Genomic DNA, 22,073 nt, shown 5'->3' with positions numbered 1-22,073 from the left:
AAGACATAGTAGATATTTCAGTAGATATTTTGAAGATGAAGGCAGAGATGATCTTGATTAATTTGCAGAGGTTAATGGAATGACTTGTTTACAGTAAATTGGCGCTTGCTGCTCACCATATGCTTTTCCCCCCGCATGGTATGAAATGGCACTACTGGTGAAAATCACCTCAAAATAAGATCTTTTCAGTTTTAAATTCAAATTATATTTTAGAGAATATTATTGGATCAAGGCTCTGGAGTATATTTCATCTTATTCTTTCCATTTAACAAATAAAATGCTATGCCCCAGTTTCTACAAAATAATTAATTTAAGGGATGCTATATCAAATAATATTTCAACAGAAGCCAAGGAAATCCTGGTATCACATAGCCAGTGAACATAAACTGGTATTTATTTATGCAAACATATTGTAAAATTCCTCTAAATTTTCAAAAAATATTTATGTTGTCATGAACACAGAAAATAAAAAATCTAAAGTGAGTATCAAGATTTCATTTTTAGTTCATAAAAGATATTGAAGTAAAATTCCTTTCCACAAACATATAAGAGTTGACCACAGTGAGAAAACGTAAAAAACATCAGTTTCTACCGTGGAAAACACATGAGGTCTATTTTTTTAAAAAGTATCAGTGATAGGAATTCCTATAAAAAGATTAAATTCTCTTGTCATAATGACAAGAAACCTTCATAGCTTCAATAATCTTGAAAACCTTCACAGCATCACCCTTTGCCAACTAAATTTAGAACACATACAATAAACTCCTCATACAGAATACTTTTGTACTAGAAAACAGGTAATTCACATTCTGATAAAGAGCAAACGACAAGTGCTTTATTATGAGAACTGTTCAAGTAAAATTTCAGTGTGCACCAGTGAAAGTGAATAAAGATTTGCATCAATTTTTTTTGAATGAATACTAGGTTAAAAAGGGGCTACACATTTTTTTTTCAAACACTACCCTTTGCTAAGGCAAAAAAAAAAAAAAAACAAAACACTTCATTTTAGAACATAACTGTTACAGAAGAAAGCTACATCACAGTACAGTACAGAATGTAAAATTCACCCTTGTCTGGAAAGCCATTATGGAATGGCACATCACCTACACTTAGAGCCTTCTAATGTAGGTTGGAATTACAGTATTTATCACAGCTTTATTTTCTTTAAACTGATAAATTTTGAATACACTTTCTATTTTTCAAGAGTGTGCAGATGGGGCCCATATGTTGATATTACAGTAATTACAACAGTAAATAACATTGCACAGTCAACCTCCAAGGCTAATTCAGTATAAAATAACAAGTATTAAAATGTACCTTTACTAGTGGTTTTACATCGCATATATCACTAATTATGAAAGAAACAAAGGCAAATGCCCAATTACAAAGCGGCACGTTATAGGCATAATGATGTGGAATAAATACAAGAAATCTGGCAAAATATTTAAAACAAACGAGTTACATGGGAACAAACTGAACAACCACATAAGCATAAATCAATAATATACTGTTATAAATAGTATGTTTTGCTCACAAGTCTCTTAAGTAGTTATAGATATTACAGTGGCAGAGTGAAGAGGATAGGAGAATGAGGCAAATGCTCCCAATGCCAGTTAATTCCTGAGGTGGCATTATTTCTTAACTGATGCATTGATCAACACTGTAAAGATGAGTTTGTGCTATGAAACAGTCCCAATATTATTATATCCCCGCAATTACACTGTGGTATTCTGAAGGCAGCAAATCTACGTGACAGTTTATCATAGCCAGATAAAGTATTGTTTTTTGTTTCTTGTTTTTTTTTTTTTTTTTTTTANTTAATTTTGCTGCTACAGTTAGCAGTGGGTCAGAAAACACTTCAAAGTTCAAAAGAAACCTGATGTAGACTTAACTTTTTCCCCAGTACTTCTTAGTTAGCTCAAGGCAAAGCTATTATTGAATTTCATGTACTTGAATTTAAAAACTATAAGTGCCAACACTGTAAACATTTTGTATCTTCTCAACTAAACCTTGTGGGATAACAAGGAAAAGAGCAAAGATAAGCAGGAATAATTTTGTGTATAATAAAGCTGATCTATTTTTCAGCTTCTGGTTTAAATTTAAATATGATTTTAAAATAATTTTTCAACGTCCATGCTACAATTGTAAAGACTATTTCTATGCACTTTTAATTCTGGACACAATTTTCAAAAATTGCATGATGGAAGTAAGAATTTAAAAAACCCACCAGGATGTAAATAACAGGGAAGAACATTTTCAAATCAAACCATCAAACGTACATTTATGTGCAGAAATCTAGACAACTATACAAGTTTTAAGCAATCATGTTTTATTATACAACTCTATGAACAGAAAATGAACAGAAATACACAATATACTTACCTGTACATGTGAACCTACTTTTTAAGCTACAGATATTTATTATAGTTCATACTGACTTTAATTTTACAGTTCATAACTATGTATAACCTTATTGCATTAAGGGCAAATTCTACATGGGGAGATTCACAGGCAGACCACATTAGGCATTACCAGTACATTCAAAAACTGTACCTCATATATGTATGCATCTTCCCTGAACCTGTAAATTTGGATGTCCTTACAGCTTAAGCTCATTTGCTATTTTTGATGCAATGTTCTTAAAGGCAATAGATGTTCCAGATATTCGCTTGAAGCGGACCCCATTAAGTGACAGTCGTGGCAACTTGCAAACTTCCATCTCCCACTGCACGAGGCTATCCTGTCTAGCATCTCCATGGACACAGAAAAGCAAAAATCTCTCTTTTTGCTCATAATCACAGTTATTTGCATCTAACACTTTTCGGATTTCTCTCATCATGTCATTAGGGTCCATTGAACTAGTGGTCTTCATACTCCATGTGAACCGCAAAGAACGCGGCTTAGAATCTTTACCCTCTTCCTTGTCTCTTTCTTTTGGTTCCCCTGATGTACTTCTGGAAGAAGAGGGCAAAGGGAAAGAATGAAAACAAAAATATTTCACTTAGCAAGGAAATCAAAACACACATAAAATCTAAGTGGTGATAATTCAGTGCCTAATAAAACTACCTTATTTGCAGACTACCCTGAGATAGATGCAAAGATTTACATTATCTTGTGTTACAAAAACACACCCCAAGATGCCATCTGTTTTGACTCTTAATACTGTCAATCTAAAATAGCATTTTTTCTTAAATATAAGTAGCCTGAGGAAAACAAATCTGCAACTGAAAGTGAAGAATATAATACCTTCTTCAGTTCCATATTTCTCTGTTCAAGCACACACACAAAATAGGGATCACTAATATTCTACTTGTAAATATACATTTTTGAAATATAAAAATTTCTTTTTTCTGCCTTTTTGGGTAGGAGTAATGTAATAACTTCAGAAGGAAAGATAATTCATTTACTTAATAATGTTGAGAAAGAATGTTGTATTTCAATTATGTAAAGACGTTAACTTATACCACACATCTCAATGTCCTCCAGTGATTTCTCATCTCACTAAAGACATCCTTAAAACAGTCTACAACGTTCCCCATGACCTGCACTCCAACTCCTGCTCCCCCCACCTCATTTCCTAGAATGTTCCTCCTTCCTCATACCTGTCAGAACACACCGACCTCCATGAACACACAGGTTATATTCTTGCCATGAGGCTGTTGCACAGACTGTTCCCTCTGTCGTGAATGCTTCTCCCCAGATGGCTGTGTGGCTAACTCCTTTACAAATTTCTGCCCACTTTCTTCATGAGGCTTTCCCTGACTGCCCTATTGCATCCTAACTCCTATCCTAACATGGCCAATCCCCTTTAGCCTGCTTTATTTTTTCTCTATAGCGCTTATCACATTCCATCATTTAACCCATTTGTTAGGGTGTTTACTGTCTGACTCTACCATTAGATTGTAAATTCCAGGAAGGCAAGGAGTTCTGTCTATTTCATTCACTGATAGATCTCAGGCATCTAGAACTGTGCTGGGTACATAGTAACTATTAACATATTTGTTAAATGACTCAATCTCACTGAATTTTACTTATTGCAGGTATCGCACCAATAACATGAAAACAAAAAATCTATTTCAAATAATCATAGGAAAAAACCTTCATAGTTTCATCAAAGTTAATAGATTATTTGTGATACAGAAAATCCTGTAATTAAATTTCTTGAACAATTATCCAAATAGAGATGTTACAATTGCAACTTGTTACTTTATCTCACTTATCGGTGATTTAAGAAAAAAAAATGTCATGTCCTTTGAAAGGAGTTTATAATCTACTGCATACATATTTAAATTAATATATATATACATTTTATAGCAATAGTATAATATATATTCATGTATATGTTTACATATCTACAATTTTATATATATTGTTCACTTCATTTCCAGGTATCTGAGCCCCCCAAAGCTCTGCAAACTATACAATCTTGAGAAAATAAGGAAAGGAATAGGTAGAAAAAATAAATTTCCAAAAACTGTTAATAATTATGGAAAGTATTTACTTCATCCTGTTCTCTATTTTTCTCTTTTTGTTCACTGAATCTAAGCCATTAAATCACAGGCCTCTTGGGGCTTGTAGAGCAAACTAGAGTCATTTACCAAGGTCACATGTGTAATTCTGGTGGAACCAGCAGGCTAGAAGGGACCCGAGAGATCAGCTGACTGAGCACTCATTTTAAAGATGGAACTGATGTTTGGAAAACTTAAAATTAGTTTTCTGTGGCTCATGCCTGTAATCCCAGAACTTTGGGAGGCCAAGGCAAGAGGATCACGAGGTCAGGAGTTCAAGACCAGCCTGGCCAACATGGTGAAAACCCATCTCTACTAAAACTACAAAAATTAGCTGGGCATGATGGCATGTGCCTGTAATCCCAGCTACTCAGGAGGCTGAGGCAAGAGAATTGCTTAAACCCAGGAGGCAGAGGCTGCAGTGAGCCGAGATTGCGCCACTGCACTCCAGTCTGGGTGACAGAGCAATACTTTTTCTCAAAAAAAAAAAAAAAAAAAAAAAAAGAAGTTTTCTGACGCCATAGAGCTAATTCAGGAATACTACTCTAAGTCTAGTTTCCTTCTATTCCACATTAAGATGACCTTAAGACAATAAGATGTTTTTCTGCATGGTCTCACAGACATTGCCACTGATACTGTCAATTGTAGAAAGCTTCTGGAAATGTGGATATTAATATAAGAACAGCTAACATTCCTGGGGTACTTATTAGGTGCAGGAACTGTCCTAACTGCCTAAAATGTATTAATTCCTCATGTATGCCTCAGAACAACCCTAGGAGTCAGTTAGAGTGAGGAAATGGAGGCACACAGAGTTGAAGTAACTTCCCGAAAGCCACACAGTAAGGTAAGCAGTAGATCATGGCTCAAACCCTCAATCTGACTGAGAACCTGTACTTCTAATCACAGTACTACCCCATCTCCCTGAAATGACAGAACTTCATTATAACTGGCTTGATCCTACCTATGTTTTTTGCTGGTTTTTTTTTTTTTTTTAAATCTGTAAATGGGCATTTTTCACCTGGTGGTTGTGAAAATTAAATGACGAGAAAGTACCTTATAGTTAGTATCCAATAAGTCTGTCCAAAAGCAAAAATAGAACAAAACCCAACAACAACCAAACAAAAAGGAATATGAAAAGTGTTGTGTAAACATTTATAAAAGATCAGTGACTAATTCTTATAATGTAATAAAGTCATGTAGTTACATTAAAAGGATAAAAATGCAACTTTTTTTTTTTTTGAGATGGAGTCTCACTCTGTTGCCAAGCTGCACTGCAGTGGCGTGATCTTGGCTCACTGCAACCTCTGCCTCCTGGGTTCAAGTGATTCTCCTGCCTCAGACTCCCAAGTAGCTGAGACTACAGATGTGCACCACAACGCCCATCTAATTTTTGTATTTTTAATAGAGATGGGGTTTCACCACGTTGGCCGGGATGATCTCATCTCTTGACCTCATGATTCACCTGCCTCAGCCTCCCAAAGTGCTGTGATTACAGGCATGAGCCACTGTGCCCAGCCAAAAATACAACTATTAATGCCACTCGCAACGCCACACACTACTAAATGTTTCAGAGGGAAATTTAGTGGAAATACAGGATGAGATGCAAGAAAGGGGCTCAAAAATGAAGACCGAGGGAGAGGCTAAGAACAAGTCCTCCACGTTTGTGTAAAAGGCAGAAGAAAGTTAAGAATATTGGTCTTGCTCAACTGTGGCTCCCTACCATGGTGACTCAGGTACCTAACTCTACAAAGAAACATTTCAACTATTATTACTAAATATAAATATAGCACAGTTTGCTAAAAAGACTACATGGAAGTGCTATAGTTTTCTCCAAGTTCATTATGTTTTATATTTTAAATAATTTGAAAAGTAGAAATCAAATTGGAGGCTTGTGTTCAGCTGGTCATAGCTGTTCCTGAATGAAGCCAGATGCCTGTCCTACTGTGAAATACTTGTTGGTTCTGAGATTTATACTGCATGCCTTACTGCTTGTGTATACTCAAAATAAATTAGTGCTTCATTTCTTAAATTTCTCATTTGTAAAATATGAACACAAGTACTAACATGTCCATAATGTGGTCCCTAGAACAGCAGCATAAGCATCTCCCGGGAACTTGTTAGAAATGCAAATACTCAGGCACCCGCCTCGGCCTCTGAATCAGAAACCCTGGGTGTGGGATCCAGCAACCTTTTTATCAAGTCTTCCCTGTAATTCTGATTGTGCTCAAGTTTGAAACCCATTGCCAGAATGAATGAAATGTCAAAAAAAAAAAAAAAAAAATCCCCAAAAGTATGGTAGGGTAGAATTTTTAAATGTGATCAAACACTGAATTGTCACCTAAAATATATTACTTATATCAAATCTTCCTATGTGTAATTATTTCCCTGTTCTATGTTATTTGTGCCATTTGACTCATTAATTTTAGTTACATCACTTGAGTGAGAACAATATCTGTACATTTAATCAATAATTCTTCAGCTTAACATGCCTTATAGAACAGAACGCCTTTGTCTTTACCAAGCTCACAATTCAAATGAATGTTTGGAAAACAAACTCAAAAGTTGACTGACTTGAATGATAGGTAACATTATGAAAACCCACCCCAATATAAAAATCTAAAATATGCATGCTATCTAGTTATTAGATCTATTCATGATCATTAAGTGCTATAAGTATTTCAAAAGTACGTTTTCATACACAGGGACCTAGCAGCGAAGTATTAATAGTGGCTCCTCACCTTGAGGTGTCAGTTCTGCCACTGGCTTCGCCTTCACTTGGATCCCTCAAAACAAAGTGAAGGTTGAGATTTAATGATAAAAGTAAAAAATATATCAAGAAAACCTATATCTAAAATGATTTTAAAATTAGCTTGTTGAGCAAACTTCTACCATGACAATTTTCTATTAGTAGTCAGTCTGAGACTATTTCTCGTTTTTCATCGTTTGTAATTATCATTTATTGAGCGTCTACTTATTATTGTCAAGGCAATATGAAGTGAAAGTTTAACATTTTTTTCATAATCTTCCAATTCCCAGCCATGATTCATTTGAAGTCATAATTTATCGTTTGGTTTAATTTAGTTTAATCTAAAGTTAAAGCTATTTAATAATTATCAATAGCAAGATTCAACTTCAAATTTGTAATTATGCATAATTTTAGTAGTCGCTCAATTTAGAAAATATATATATTAACCTTATAGTAAGCAAATAAATACCAATTTCTAAATAAGCAATTTCTTCTATAAGTATTTCTTTTAGAAGTTATGCTAACAATTCATGCACATGATAAAATATCATAGCAAATTAACAGCCTAGCCATGTAGGTGAGTCTAAAAACACGATTCAATCTTAAGCAAAAACACTGATCTTACCTGGATATCCACCTGTGAAATGAAACCATGAAAACACTACTAATTGTTCTTGTGTTGGATGTAATTAAAATTTATAAAGTCTACCAAAATTTTAACCCTTTGTCATTTTTAAAGGTAATTAAGTATCTTGTGATAGAGGCCAAAACACTATTAAATAGTGGGAAAAATCACCAACTTGAATCCTTAAGATAATGTTGTCTTAATGTTTTAGCCATTCCAGAAACATTTGTATTATTTATATTAAATGAATGCAACAAGAATAAAATCAGTGGCACTCTCCCATCCCCCAAGTTAATAAAACATACCCACACACCAAGCTCTAAAATTTTAAATGGTTCTCAAAAATATGAATGCCTTATGCCTCTCAGGGTCTTTAACTAATACATGCCTGTTTTAAGCATATTATGAAAAAAAAATTTCTGTCTGAATTTAAAAGAATATAAAATGTATTCTCACATTCAAACGTAATTTCTTAAATTTCTAATAACTGCATTTTCATTGGAAAGTATAATAAAAATTCAATGCCATCTATACAAATCCATTTTATTATAGCACACTGAAATAAAACATATTTGAGCAGGCTCAAAGTGAAACGTACATTTTCCATTACATGTAGATGAAGTGATACACACAGATGGGCAGTGTACCAACTTGGCATGCAAGACAGTAATGCTGTTGACTCCCACTGCTAAGATAAAATTCCTTTAGGAAGGGACATACATCTCACTGGACTTTTCTGTCCTATTTATATTATGCTTTATTATTCACTAGCAAACACCTATTCCACTATTGCCAAACTTGAAGCATTAGGAGTGAAATGTCCCTTTGACTCCATTTCCTCTGCTGTAATTGACTGAAATAGCAATTGACCCATACCCTGTTCCTGCCTACCTGGATGCTAGTAGGAACATTGGAAGAATTTCTGCTACTTGGCAATTATTTCAAAAAGCCCAAGAAGTCTGCTTTCAGTAGCCATGGTAGGAGGCAGATGGGGCTACAGAAGGCACACCTGGCTCTAACAGCATTTGCAGTGCAGCATGGCTCTTCAACACAACATTTAAAAAACAGTTACCTACACACAGCAATATATACTCAACTGAACAAATTGGGTTATTCCCTACATAAGAATGAGCTATGGTTAGAAAATCATAATGTTTGGTGTAGAAGTGAGCCACGCAGGTATTTAGGGCAGAGAATTCCAGGCAGAAGGAAGAGCAGGTACACAATGCCAAAGCAGTGCTTAATGTACTTGAGGACAGGCAGGTGCCTGTGTGGCTGGTGGGGAACCAGCCAGGGGAAGTGTGGGAGAAGAAGTAGTCAGAGCAGAAATGGATGACCAGGTTGCACAAGGCCCCACAGGCCACGGTGAGGGCACAGAATTGTATTCTGAGCAAGACGGAAGCTAATCAGGGGCTTTAAATCTAAAAGTGACATGATCAGATTTGACATGACACTGCTGAAACAGAAGAGGAGGAGGACCAGGACAGAAGCTAGGAGACCTATGAGTAGGTGAAAGATGAACAGTGATTCAGAGTATGAAAGCAGTGATGGGAGTGAAAACAGTTAAATTCTGGATATGCTATGAAGATAAAGTCAGCACAATTTGCCAATGGATCTGATGTGGTATGAGAAAAAGAGATGTCAAGGAAAATTCCAAGACGGTGAAGAACGAGGGAGGAGGAGGTTTGGGAAGAGGAACGAGAGTTGAGTTTTGAACATGTTCTGCTTCAGAGTCTATAACATATCCAAGCAGAGAGCTGAGCAGCAGTTGGCTATGAGTCTGCAGTTTAAGAGAGAGATGTGGGCTAGCGATACACTTGGGAGTTGTTCACACAGGATGGAATCTAATGTCATGACCTGACTGAGATCACCAAGAGCGTAAGGAAAACCAGAGAAAAGAATGTGTTCAGAGACTGAGCCCTGGGGCATTCTAATATTTAGAGGTTGAGGGAAAGGCAAGGGAATCCGAAAAGAGCCAGCAAAGGAGCCCAGAGGATAGCTAGTCTGTGAGTCAGGAGAAAACCAGAGCCAAGCAAGGGAAGCACTTTAACTGTGCGGAATGATTCAACATAGTTGCTCACAGGAAGGCAGGAGCCCCATTAGCCTCACTCACTGCTGCTGCAATAGCTCCTACAAAAGTGCCTCGCATATAGTAGGTCTTCACATATGTGTTCAATGACTATATGGTAATCCTTTTTCAGAACCTCCCAACACACCATCACTAAGGCACTTTCTTGCTTTGATATTCTGTCTCCTGACTTCCTGTCCACAGTACCCTTTACTATGTTTTCTCTAGAGTCTAAATTTTTGTTGCAGAGCAAAGAGAAGTATTTTGCACAGTGCTTAATGCAAAATTAGTAATCAAGCATCAAACTCCAAGCCTATTTTTTTCACTTTAAAATTAGTTCTGGCTTAACCAGAAGAAAGCACTGGCTTTTTGAAATGGCCTGAAATAGCCAAATTCCAAAAGTAGAAACCTACTGATAATCTGACTAGTACCCTGCAGATGGCCCGCTAAAACTATCATCCAACTTCTATGCTGACTCTGTTGGTGAACTTTTACTTTCTCTAGCAAGTTGTCATGCTGCATAGCAATTGCCCAAAGGGTACAAACTCACTGACTGATATGGTTAGAAATTTATGTTACATTTGAGGCTTTAAGGTTTTGAATTTAGCTATGTGATACTGGGCAAACTGATGTATGAACCAGGTCTATAAATAGCTCCATGACAAGCAAGTAAGACTGAAGCCGCTGCTTCTCTTTTCCACATCCACTCTTTGAAATCCTAGGAACACTAATAACATTGAAAATTAATTATTTAATTAGTATTTCTTAAAGCAAGTATAATTATTTCTAACCCATCACTGAAGGCTCAGCTGAAATGATTATATGATAGGGTGCCTTCACTGTCTCCCTAGATAGAAACAATTGTGTCTTCCTCTGGAATCCAGCATGTTGCCCACACTTTTTAGCACATGTTCTGGTTTATATCACGGCTACTTGTTTGTCTGCTTCTTAGAAGACTGTACAAATCTGGGGGGCACAGATGTTGTCTTACCTATCTTTAGATTCTGTTCTGCACCTAACACAGTGCTTTGTCTGTCACAGGTCTTAAGTAGGCATTTAGTGGGACACAAAAATAGATCAAATAGACATCAGCCTGCATTGTAGTCAGCAACTTGTATCATCAATGTGCACTGTACATGTATGCATAGTAAGTATGCTTACTTTTTAGAAAGTATAATTGCATTGTTTAAGTAGATTAGAACTTTACTATACATGTATTCATTTTGTGTTTACTATGTTTTGATGTTAAGTTTTTATGATGTGAAATTACATAGATCTGCGACTCTGGTATGTGGGCATTTTATGCAAAGAAGAAAAAAATGTAAATTATATATTATTAGCAAGCAATTTAAAAGTATTTTCAAGATAAATATTGTTTGAAGGAAACATGTAAACTCATTTATTTTTCTTAATCAAGGCTTTTAAATATAAAATAATATTTTGTTAAAACACACATTTTTAAAGTCAAATTTTTGTTCTTTACATTTTATAGATTTTTAAAATCTCATTTAGTCCATTTTTTTTCTTTCTCTTAAGGAAAAAGACTTTATGTCTTCCTAAATTTTTTTCTTCCAAATCTGTAAAAGAGCAGCTCTAATGAAATGTTATAAAACCATTTTGGAAAATTATTATAAAGACTTAAGCAAAAAGTAATTCCTTTTGTAATTTCTAGAGGAAACAAAACACGATAGTACATTGGTACTGACCTGCGAACAAATTTGGATGTGATTTTGCTTATTATACCAGTTGACGTTCCCCTTCTGGCATGTGCAAATGCACCCGTTTCATGGGATGGTGAAGCAGGTGGCCCATTATAAGCAGCGCTGCGTCGCTCCCGGAGCTGTTCACCATGGAAAGTGCTTCGGCTTGAGCTCCCTCGGGGAAAGCGGGTCCGGTCTGGAGTCGCAGTACTAATACTGTGAGCAGATGGGGAAGCAGCAGGCACTCTCTGGGTTGTACTGCTGGGACAAATTAAGATATATCATTTAGAATAATGACAAGAAAACCTTTCACTCATGCTAAAAACTTGAAACAAATGGCTATGGCTACTTCTTTTGGCCCTAATTTATTTGTTCACATTAGAGTTGTGAGACATGAGTTGATTTTATTTACTATATCACTGGAGAGGAATAAGATTTCAGACTGAAACTAGATACCTTTTGTTTGGTGACTAAAAATTAAGAAATGACTGAAACAGGGACACAAAGATAAATACTCTTCAGTATCAGGAATCCCAAACCAGGGATAGTGCAAATATTTTTTTAATATTCTCCTGAACCACTTAGCAATGCTGAACACAAATTTTATTGTCTATTAAAAAAAATTGAAGAAAATAATTTCCCATTTCTAATTTAGGCTTCAGTGATGGTACACCACCACATGGCAGTACCAATATGCTTAACAAATCTAACAGAGGGTTAAAATGTTCAGATGTACTGAATTTGAGAAATCCTAAAGTAGAAAAATACTAGAAAACCAGTTATATAATTTTATACCTGAATAGGCTCTTGAGTTCATCAGTGTCATTGACAGGAAAACTGAAGCCCTGTTTTATTAAGAACAAGGAACTGAGCCTGATCATTACCCAAAGGTTTCAACTCCAAGTTTAGTGCTTGTTTGAATATGTTTAAATCATAAAAAAGTCACTTTACCTAAGTGACAAATTAAGCAGCAATATTTAACTTTATAGATGGACTTAAACCAAATCCTTAAAAAAATTCCTCTAGAAAATGACAAGTTATATGGAACATTTCCAGTAACAGCCAAAGAACACAGAAAGTTTATGATACAATTCAATTTTTCCTCCATTACAAACACTGAATCTTGTAAGAAAGGTCTTAATGTGATGGTGACTATCATGTATTTTCATATGGTACTATATATTTTAAAACAATGAACAAAATGAAACATAACCAGCACGTTACCCAGGCCGGTAAGCTTCAGAGCCGTCTTTAATGGTTGGCAGTGTGACTTTAATAGGATGACCAGAAGTGGACATGGACTTCTGGTGGCGGGGTCGTGCTGAGGGGACAGCAGAGGCCACAGAAGAGCCTGCAGAAGATATGCTACTCACAGACATCTCTGTAAGGCTTTTGTCATAAAGCAGTTGAGAAGACCATGGAAATGTAAAAAAGAAGAAAAATTGTGGTTTACTAAAATTTAAGCACTATACTTTTTAAAAATCTAAACTGAATAACACCTTTCATGACTAAAATATTTGAAAGAAACTAACATTAACAGCATTATTAATGACTAACAAAAAATTAATATTCTTATGAAAAGTATCCAGGGTAAATGTATCACTATCATCCATGAAAAAAAATCTCACACACACTTACTCTATGTATGTAAATGTGAGAAAGTATAAAATTACTTTTGTGGAGATACAATAATTTCAGACAAAATGATTATGACTAAGTCATTTTTTACTTCCCCAAAATCACAGTTTGGTGTGATATGTTGATGTGTCCATTACTGATACAATCAGAATTGATAATTATACCAAAAATATTATCTCTGGATACATCACACTTTTAGTCAATAGGTTAACTGTTGCAGATTAAAGGAGCTGCAGCTTAAAATTTAGTACAGGAAAAATCATAAGTCTGAAACCAATTTCCAATTATCTTATGTTCAAAGAAGATATAGTTTTCTTTGTATGTCTTACAATAACACTTACTTTATAGTCTTATGAGGTGAGAAGAAACAAATGTGAGAACGGTTTGTACACACTACTGAAATGACTGAAGGTGGTACTAAGAATAGAATGTCATTAGACTAGGCTCCATGCCTTTGTACTATATTGATGAGCAGTCCTTCTGACTCATGATAGAAAGAAGTTACATTTTTTAAATAATAAAAATAATATGATTTATTATTATTTGAAATAAAACACTTTAAAAATTATATGGTTCTGAATGATGAGAAATAAGATGGCCACATTTTTTCAGAGGGAGGAAAATAAAGCCTTTATTATTCAAATACAGTAATGACTTGATGGGAGGTGAAAGGGAAGGAGGTAGCAGGTGCATAAAAGAATAAGATTTAAATTGCAAAGATGAAATTAGGATGGTATGATCTGCTTCACTATAGAAAAATATTTACTATCAGATTTTACTCAGAAATTGGTAGGTAAAGATATTTACTTCCTGTTTTCTCTAAATGTTTTCCCATCCTTCTATTCTGGTACAGGAGAGATGTCTTAGTAAGAATGGTTGGTTGCAATCTTACTATTTTATATAATAACTCCTTTTCCCTGGACCCATTCAGCTGCAGGCATTTCAACAAAAGCACTAACACAGAACAATAGCAAAGGTATTACTACTTGGCACTGTGGCATTTACCTGTTGTCTTTTCCATTCTGCAATGCTGCATATCGATCTGTGGTCCTTTCACAGACATAAGTATTCCTTCTTGCCATGCTACCTCCGGAATACACATTGTTCTTTAAGAAGAAAAAAAAAAGCAATTTAAAAATTCTAAATATATTTGTGGAAAGTCAAAGAAATGTATTTAAGCTGACTTTCAGAAAAATACACAGAATTTTAATTGATCCGAATCTTATAGTAACAAGATTATCCCCTTCCTCTCTCTCATTTAGCTTTCAGAAGTAAAAGACAAAGCATCAAAAATGAACTCATTACAGTTTTAGCTTATCCTCCTACAATAGATGCCAGCAGTTTGGAATCAACAGGAGAGTTGGGTTTCTATTCACTCCCTCCTTTGTAAGCTGGTGGTGAAGAAAGGGCAGGAGCAAGGGTGTGAGCAGTTCTAAGTAATTAGGAGTGCAAGCCAACTCCACACTAAGTATCGTCACCAAAAGAAGCCTGGGGCAGTGAAGATGGCGTGCCCACTCAGAAGCCTGTGGGCTGCCTTTCTTCACCTGCTTGAGAAACTCTCTCAACCACTGGGAATATTAAGCAGACTAAATGCCCCGGAATCAAAGGCATGTCCGGCTGAGGCCACCAACAGTGTTGTGTTCAGTGCCACACTGAAGATATTTCCTCAAGTCTCAGGTTTGAGCTAGGAGGCAGGCCATGTCTGAGGAGCTTTGGAGAAAAGAGAGAAAATAAGCAAAAAGGGATAGGTAAGTGATTGTCCTTACCACGCACACAACTTCTGACCTGTAAACCCATTGCTGTGCCTACCAAATCCTTGACTACTCACTGGTAATAAAATATACATAAATGATTTTCAATGTGGATATAATACTCTTGTTTAATCCTTACTCCAACAAAACAAAAAAACTTGCTACTTTTGGCTAACCCAGGATTTAAAATATATAATCAACCTAAACATTGTTGAATCATGAGGGCTAAAAAGTGAATAGATATTTGCTTGAATTCACTTTGAAGATGGAAAAAAATTCATATAAACAAAACTATATAAATACAGATGTAAAATTTTTCAGTAATGCAGATTCTGAGATGGAAGGAATTTTGTCACCAGTTATATAAAAAGCATATGTTAAAAATTATAAAATATGGAACCAAAGAGGCTAAGATTATTAAAATTTTTAAGTAAGACTTGGAACATGTAGGCCAATTGTGGTGACTCAATCACAACATTTTGGGAGGCTGAGGAGGGCAGATTGTTTGAGGCTAGGTGTTCAAGAACAGCCTGGGCAACATAGCGAAACCCCATCTCCACAAAAAGTACAAAAAAAATTAGCTGGGTGTGATGGCACACGCCTGTAGTCCCAGCTACTAGGGAGGCTGAAGTGGGAGGATCACCTGAGCCAGAGAAGTTGAGAATACAATGAGCTGTTATTGCCCCACTGCACTCCATCCAGCCTGAGCAACAGAGTGAGATACTAAAAAAAAAAAAAAAAAAAGACTTGGTCCATGTTATTTAGGCAAAGAAAATGGATTTGATTATGGAGAGATGCATTATGAAATTAACCTATATTAAAGTTCTCAAAAAAACTAGAAATGTCATCCACATTTCATAGTTTTAAAGACATTGTTTCGTTACCTGCTTTCCCATTTAACATGTCATTAACATCTGTCCACATCAAGCGATACTAAAGTGTTATGGCTGTAGCCTATGCAACTGTACAGACATACCATATTTTATTTTAACCAAATAAATTCCTAATTTTTGAACACTTAAATTATTTCCTACTTTACTCTTAGAAGCTACTGACATTTAATTCCCTAGAAATTAATTGGAAATTTAAAATATAGAGGACAAATCTGAAAGGCTGTAAAATCACCCCATGGGCACCAAATTTACCATTATAAAGATACGTGCTTTTGATAATCTCATAATTTTGGCCAAATTTTCAAATAAATAGCTTAATTCCTTGTCAAATCATGTTACCATACACTGTCTAGAAGCTTTTAAAAGTGTTTTTGGCTATTCTCAATGACATTTCTTTCCTTTTCAAAGGCTGACGGTGAATGGTATCTCTCCTTCCAAGCTGTGTCTCTGAATTTGCACTCCTCCCACCCTACCTCCCATGCCTTGAGCCTTCAATGCCAGTGATATTCAGGTGCGACAACTATCAGCTGTATTTCCCCAGGGAAATTTAGAATTATGCAAAAGTTATGGAAACACACTGTCACTGCTTCCATTTGTCATACATTCACATATAAAACTAACTTTTATAGCTGATCTTCCTAGTTCAGATAAAAAAGCTCTAGATATCACTAAGAAGGTAAGGTTTATTCTGCTGAGGATTTGGGAACCAGATGGAAGCTACCCCTGCCGACTTCTGAACTCTAGTTTGGCAACTTCCCCAAACTGGAAACCAACCACGTAAACAACTTTTTGGAGATTCTTTCACAGTAAAGTGATTATATTTTACGTAATTATACCATAATTTTATATACAGTATTTAATACTTATTATAGCATTCTTAAATCTTTTTGAGTCTTCCTAAATCTCTTCTTCCCCCTTTTTTGTTTTTTATTTTAAATGCTGTTTTGATTTTTAATTTTAAATCTTATTTTTAAATAAGAGGTACATTTGCAAAATGCACAGGTTTGTTACATAAGTAAATGTGTGCCATGGTGGTCTGTTGTACCTATCAACCCATCACCTAAGTATTAAGCCCAGCATGCATTAGTTATTTTTCCTAATGCTCTCCCCCAACCTCTACCCTCCACTGAAAGGCCCCAGTGTGTGTTGTTCCCCTCTCTGTGTCCATGTGTTCTCATTGATCAGCTTCCACTTTTAAGTGAGAACATGCGGTGTTTGGTTTTCTGTTCCTGCATTAGTTTGCTGATGATAATGGCTTCTGGCTTCATCCATGTTCTGGCTTCAACCTCATTCCTTTGTATGGCTGCGTAGTATTCCATGTTGTATATGTACCACATTTTCTTTATCCAGTCTATCACTGAAGGGCATTTGGGTTGATACCATGTCTTTGCTATTGTGAACAGTGCTTCAATGAAGATAAACGTGCATGTACCTTTATAAAAGAATGATAGATTTATATTCCTCTGGGTATATACCCAGTAATGGGATTGCTGGGTCAAATGATATTTCCAGTTCTAAATCTTTGAGGAATCGCCACAGTCTTCCTCAATGGTTGAACTAATTTACATTCCCACCAACAGCGTAAAAGTGTGTGTGTGTGTGTGTGTGTGTGTGTGTGTGTTTTAGACGGAGTCTTGTTCTGTTGCCTAACTGGAGTGCAGTGGCGAGATCTCAGCTCACTGCAACTTCTGCCACCCAGGTTCAAGTGATTCCCCTGCCTCAGCCTCCCAAGCAGCTGGGACTACAGGTGCGCACCACCACGCCAGGCTAATTTTTGTATTTTAGTAGAGATGTGGTTTCACCATGTTGGCCGGTTGGTCTCAATCTCCTGACCTCATGATCCGCCTGGCTCAGCCTCCCAAAGTGCTGGGATTACGGGCATGAGCCACTGCGCCCGCTAAAAGGGTTTTTATTTCTCTGCAACCTCACCAGCATCTGTTGTTTCTTAACTTTTTAATAATCACCATTCTGACTGGCATGAGATGGTATCTCATTATGGTTTTGATTTGCATTTCGCTAATGATTAGTGATGTTGAGCTTTTTTTCATGTTTGTTAGCCACGTTTATGTCTTCTTTTGAGAAATGTCCATTCATGTCCATGGCCCAGTTTTTAATGAAGTTTTTTTTTCTTGTAAATTTGATTAAGTTCCTTGTAGATTCTGGGTGTTAGACCTTTGTCAGATGGATAGATTGTAAAAATTTCTTCCATTCTGAAAGTTTTCTGTTCACTGTGATGATAGTTTATTTTGCTGTGCAGAAGCTCTTTAATTAGGTCCCATTTGTCAATTTTTGCTTTTTGTTGCAATTCTTTTTGGAGATTGCATCATAAAATCTTTGCCCATGCCTATGTCTTGAGTGGTATTCCTATCTGAATACCCTTTATTTCTTTCTCTTGTCTAATTGCCCTGGCCAGAATTTCCAATAACTATGTTAAATTAAGAGTGGTAAGGGAAGGCATCCTTGTCTTGTGACAGTTTTCAAGGGGAATGCTTCTAGCTTTTGCCCATTCAGTATGATATTGGCTGTGAGCTTGTCATATATGACTCTTACTATTTTAAAGAACTCAAAATATGTTCCTTCAATACCTAGTTTATTGAGAATTTTTAGCATGAAAGGATGTTGAATTTTATCAAAGGCCTTTTCTTTGTCTATTGAGATAATCATGTGGTTTTTGTCTTTAGTTCTGTTTATGTGACCAATTATATTCATTGATTTGCATATGTTGAACCAGCCTTGCTGTTGTTTTCTGTTGTTTGTTTTTCTTCTAACACTCAGGTCCCTCTTCTGCAGGTCTGCTGCAGTTTTCTGGGGATCCACTCCAGACCCTGATTGCGTGGGTATCACCAGTGGAGGCTGCAGAACAGCAGATTGCTGCCTGCTCCTTCCTTTGAAAGCTTTGTCCCAGAAAGGCAGCAACCTGACGCCAGCTGGTACTCTCCTGTATGAATTATCTGCTGACCCCTGTTGGGAGGTCTCACCCAGACGAAAAGCACAGTATCACGAACGTCCTTAAGGAATTAAGTCTGGCTGCCCCTTAGTGGAGCTGGTGCACTGTGCTGGGGGAATTCCCCTCGTCCAGAGGGCCCAGGCTCTTCGGAGCCAGCAGGTAGGAAAGATTAAGTCTGCTGAACCTGACACCACAGCTCCCCCTCCTCCCAGGTGCTCTGTCTCAGGGAGATGAGAGTTCTGTCTGTAAGCCCCCGGCTGGAGTTGCTGGAATTCCTGCAGGGAGGCCCTGCCTGGTGAGGAGGGATGGATCTGGGTCCCACCTAAAGTAGCAGTCTGGCCATGATCTACCACAGCTGCTATGCTGTGCTGTGGGGAACACAGCCCAGTCCAAACCGCCCAGCCTCCCTAACACTGGCAGGAGAAAACCACTGACTAGGGTGCAGTAATGGTGGTTGCCCCTCCTGACGGGAACTTGGTCCTATTAGGCAGACTCTAGGTTGCTGTGCTGGCCAGCGGGGATTCCAGGTCAGTGAATCTTAGCTTGGTGGGGATCCATGGGAGTGGCATCCGCTGAGAAGGCTGCTTGGCTCTCTGGCTTCAGCCCCCTTTCCACGGGAGTGGACAGATCTCCTGCCTTTCTGGAGCTCCAGGAGCCACCAGATTATGTAAAAACTCCTGCAGCTCAGTGCCTGTCTGAACAGTTACTGACAGGAGCAGCTGCCATGGGTCCGCCCAGTTTTGTGTTTAGGACCCAAGGCCCTGGTGGTGTAGGCTCACGAGGAAATCTCCTGACCCATGAGTTGCAAAAATCCGTGGGAAAAGCGTAGTGCCCCCGGCGGGTAGCACACTCCCTCACCGCCTCTCTTGGCTCACAGAGGGAAGTCCCTTTGCCCAGTGCAGCTCCTGGGTGAACCACCCTACCCTGTTTTTCCTTGTTCTCCATGGGTTACACCAACCACCTAGTAACTCCTAATGAAAGAACCTGGGTACCTCAGTTGGATGTACAGAAATCACTCACCCTTTGCCTTCCTCTTGGTGGGAGCTGCAGACGGGCACTGTTTCTACTCTGCCATCTTGGCCCTTCCTTCTTCCCCTTATTTTGTGAAAAAGTTGATTAATAATTTTCTTATCTTAGTCTATTTGGGCTGCTATAACAAAATATCATAAACTGGCTGGCTTACAAACAACAGAAATTTATTTCTCACAGTTCAAGAGGCTGGAAAGCACAAGATCAAGGTGTTAAGATATTTAGCATCCGGTGAAGGCTTGCTTCCTAGATAGCCATCTTTTTGTTGTGATTTCACATGGCAGAAGGGTGGAACAAGCTCCCTTGGGCTCTTTTATAAGGGCACTAATCCTATTCGTAAGGGCTCTGATGACCTAATCACCTCCTAAAGGACCTGCCTTCTAATACTACCACCTTTAGGGTTAGAATTTTTTTTTTTAAGGGTTAGAATTTTAACATATGAATTTTGGTGAAGGGTGGGGGGGGGCACTAAGATCCATATTATAGTGTATATCATTTTATATTTTATACTGCTTATACATGTGATAGATAATATGGAAAATACTTTTACAAGTTTTATTGTTTTCTTGATTCAAAAACAGCACAACATATTTGTGTCTTCAAAACTCAACATTTAGCTCCCAAGTTTCTAGCCTAGTCAAGGGTTTTCCCTGAACTCCCACATGTAATTTTTGGATGGAAATTTCTAGAAGGAAAATATTAAGTTGGTTTTTCCTGCATCTTACTTACAAATAATAATACTCTGCTATGGTTTGAATGTGTCCCTTGAAGTTCCTGTTTTAGAAGCTTGATCCCCAATGCGCAAGTATTGGGAGGCGTGGCCTGATAAGAGGTGATTAGGCTCTGGTCTCACAAATGAATTCTTTGAAAGTGGGTTATCTTGAGAGTGCTTTTTCATAAAAAGCGTATTTGGCCCCCTCTTATTTTCTTGCATGTGCTCTCTTGGCCTTGCTTTATGCCATGGGGTGATGCAACAAGAATGCCCTCACCTGAAGTTGGCATCTTGATACTGAACTCCCCAGCCTCCAGAGTGGTGAGAAATAAATTTCTTGGCTTTAAAAAGTATCCATTATGTGGTATTCTATTATAGCAACACAAAATGAACTAAGAGAGACTCCTTTCATTTCTAGTCTGTGATGGTTGTGAGTGATGAACAATCAAACAGATGACTCCGAGAATTAACCAAAACATTTATCCAACCATTCATCTGTTTAACTATTTCACTCAAAACTCTCCCCATGCTGTCTATCAACTGGCTAGCTTTAAATATCATCTGTCAGTATCATCCTTAAGATACTAAACTAACATTAAATAATACTGTCAATAGAATCATATTTACAAGCAAGAACTGTTACTATTGACAAAGAAAATTCTGATTTTATAAACACTAACTGTGCTATCACTTATTAATTACCTGTGCATGTTATGGGCACTATTTCTTTTTCCATCAGAAAGGAAGGAGCCATTTCATACCATTTGAATGGATTTAATATTTTCCATTATATTCTACTTTATTGACATTGGTAAAAATGTTCATTTGTTCAGACAGTATTTTACACTATTACAGGGCTTGAATTGTAAACGCTCAAGTACTTTCTATTTAAAAAATTACCTCAAAGAAAAGGTATTAAAGTCGTGTATTTTGCCTTTAAAGCAGTGATTAGCAAACTTTTTCTGTAAAGAGTCATATAGTCAACATTTTAGGTTTTGTGGGCCACACCATCAATGTCACCAATAGTCAAGAAAATGCAAATTAAAAACAAATGGATACTTTTTTTTTTCTTTTTGCCCTTCAGATTGGCAAAAATGCTAAAGATTGATAATATCCTGTTGATGAGTTTGTGGAGAAATAATTACTCTCTAAATTACCCCAACCATTTGGAAAGTTACTTTGGTAGCATTTATTAAAAAATTAAATGTATATATTCTAAGAATACACACATAGTCAGGGAAATACATTAAGACATATCAGAACTGAGTCTTTAAGTGAGGTGAGTGGGAGCAGGGATGGAACTGCACAGACCAAGGGTGACTGTGTCATGGACTGACACAGCTGAGCATGAGGGGCCTGCCTCTTTGCAGCTGAAGTTAAAAAGAAGTGTTGTCACATAGATCCAAAGATAGAACTTTTGAGAATGCCTCTAATAGAAGTATACCAATAACATAAA

General features: G+C 36.9%; 1 protein-coding gene across 12 annotated transcripts in view; it reads right to left on the bottom strand.

The window, feature by feature from the left end:
• Positions 1-567: 567 nt before the first annotated feature.
• MARK1 (microtubule affinity regulating kinase 1) overlaps positions 568-22,073 on the bottom strand; it is a 127,118-nt gene continuing 105,612 nt past the window's right edge. For 2 of the 12 annotated variants that reach the window (XM_017526335.2, XM_037737708.1), the window contains 6 exons: positions 19,897-19,971; positions 14,291-14,391; positions 12,872-13,036; positions 11,654-11,908; positions 7,247-7,291; positions 568-2,954 (listed from right to left, as the gene is read on the bottom strand). In XM_017526335.2, the coding sequence (XP_017381824.1) occupies positions 2,600-2,954; positions 7,247-7,291; positions 11,654-11,908; positions 12,872-13,036; positions 14,291-14,391; positions 19,897-19,971 (996 nt within the window). In that variant the 3' untranslated portion in view covers positions 568-2,599. The remainder of the gene's footprint in view (positions 2,955-7,246; positions 7,292-11,653; positions 11,909-12,871; positions 13,037-14,290; positions 14,392-19,896; positions 19,972-22,073) is intronic. The other 10 variants (XM_017526336.2, XM_017526337.2, XM_017526338.2 and 7 more) reach the window with 10 other exon arrangements.

Source organism: Cebus imitator, unplaced genomic scaffold (assembly GCF_001604975.1).
Source record: "Cebus imitator isolate Cc_AM_T3 unplaced genomic scaffold, Cebus_imitator-1.0 Scaffold42, whole genome shotgun sequence".
Taxonomy (NCBI): Eukaryota; Metazoa; Chordata; class Mammalia; order Primates; family Cebidae; genus Cebus; species Cebus imitator.
This window is presented reverse-complemented; position numbering and strand designations above follow the sequence as displayed.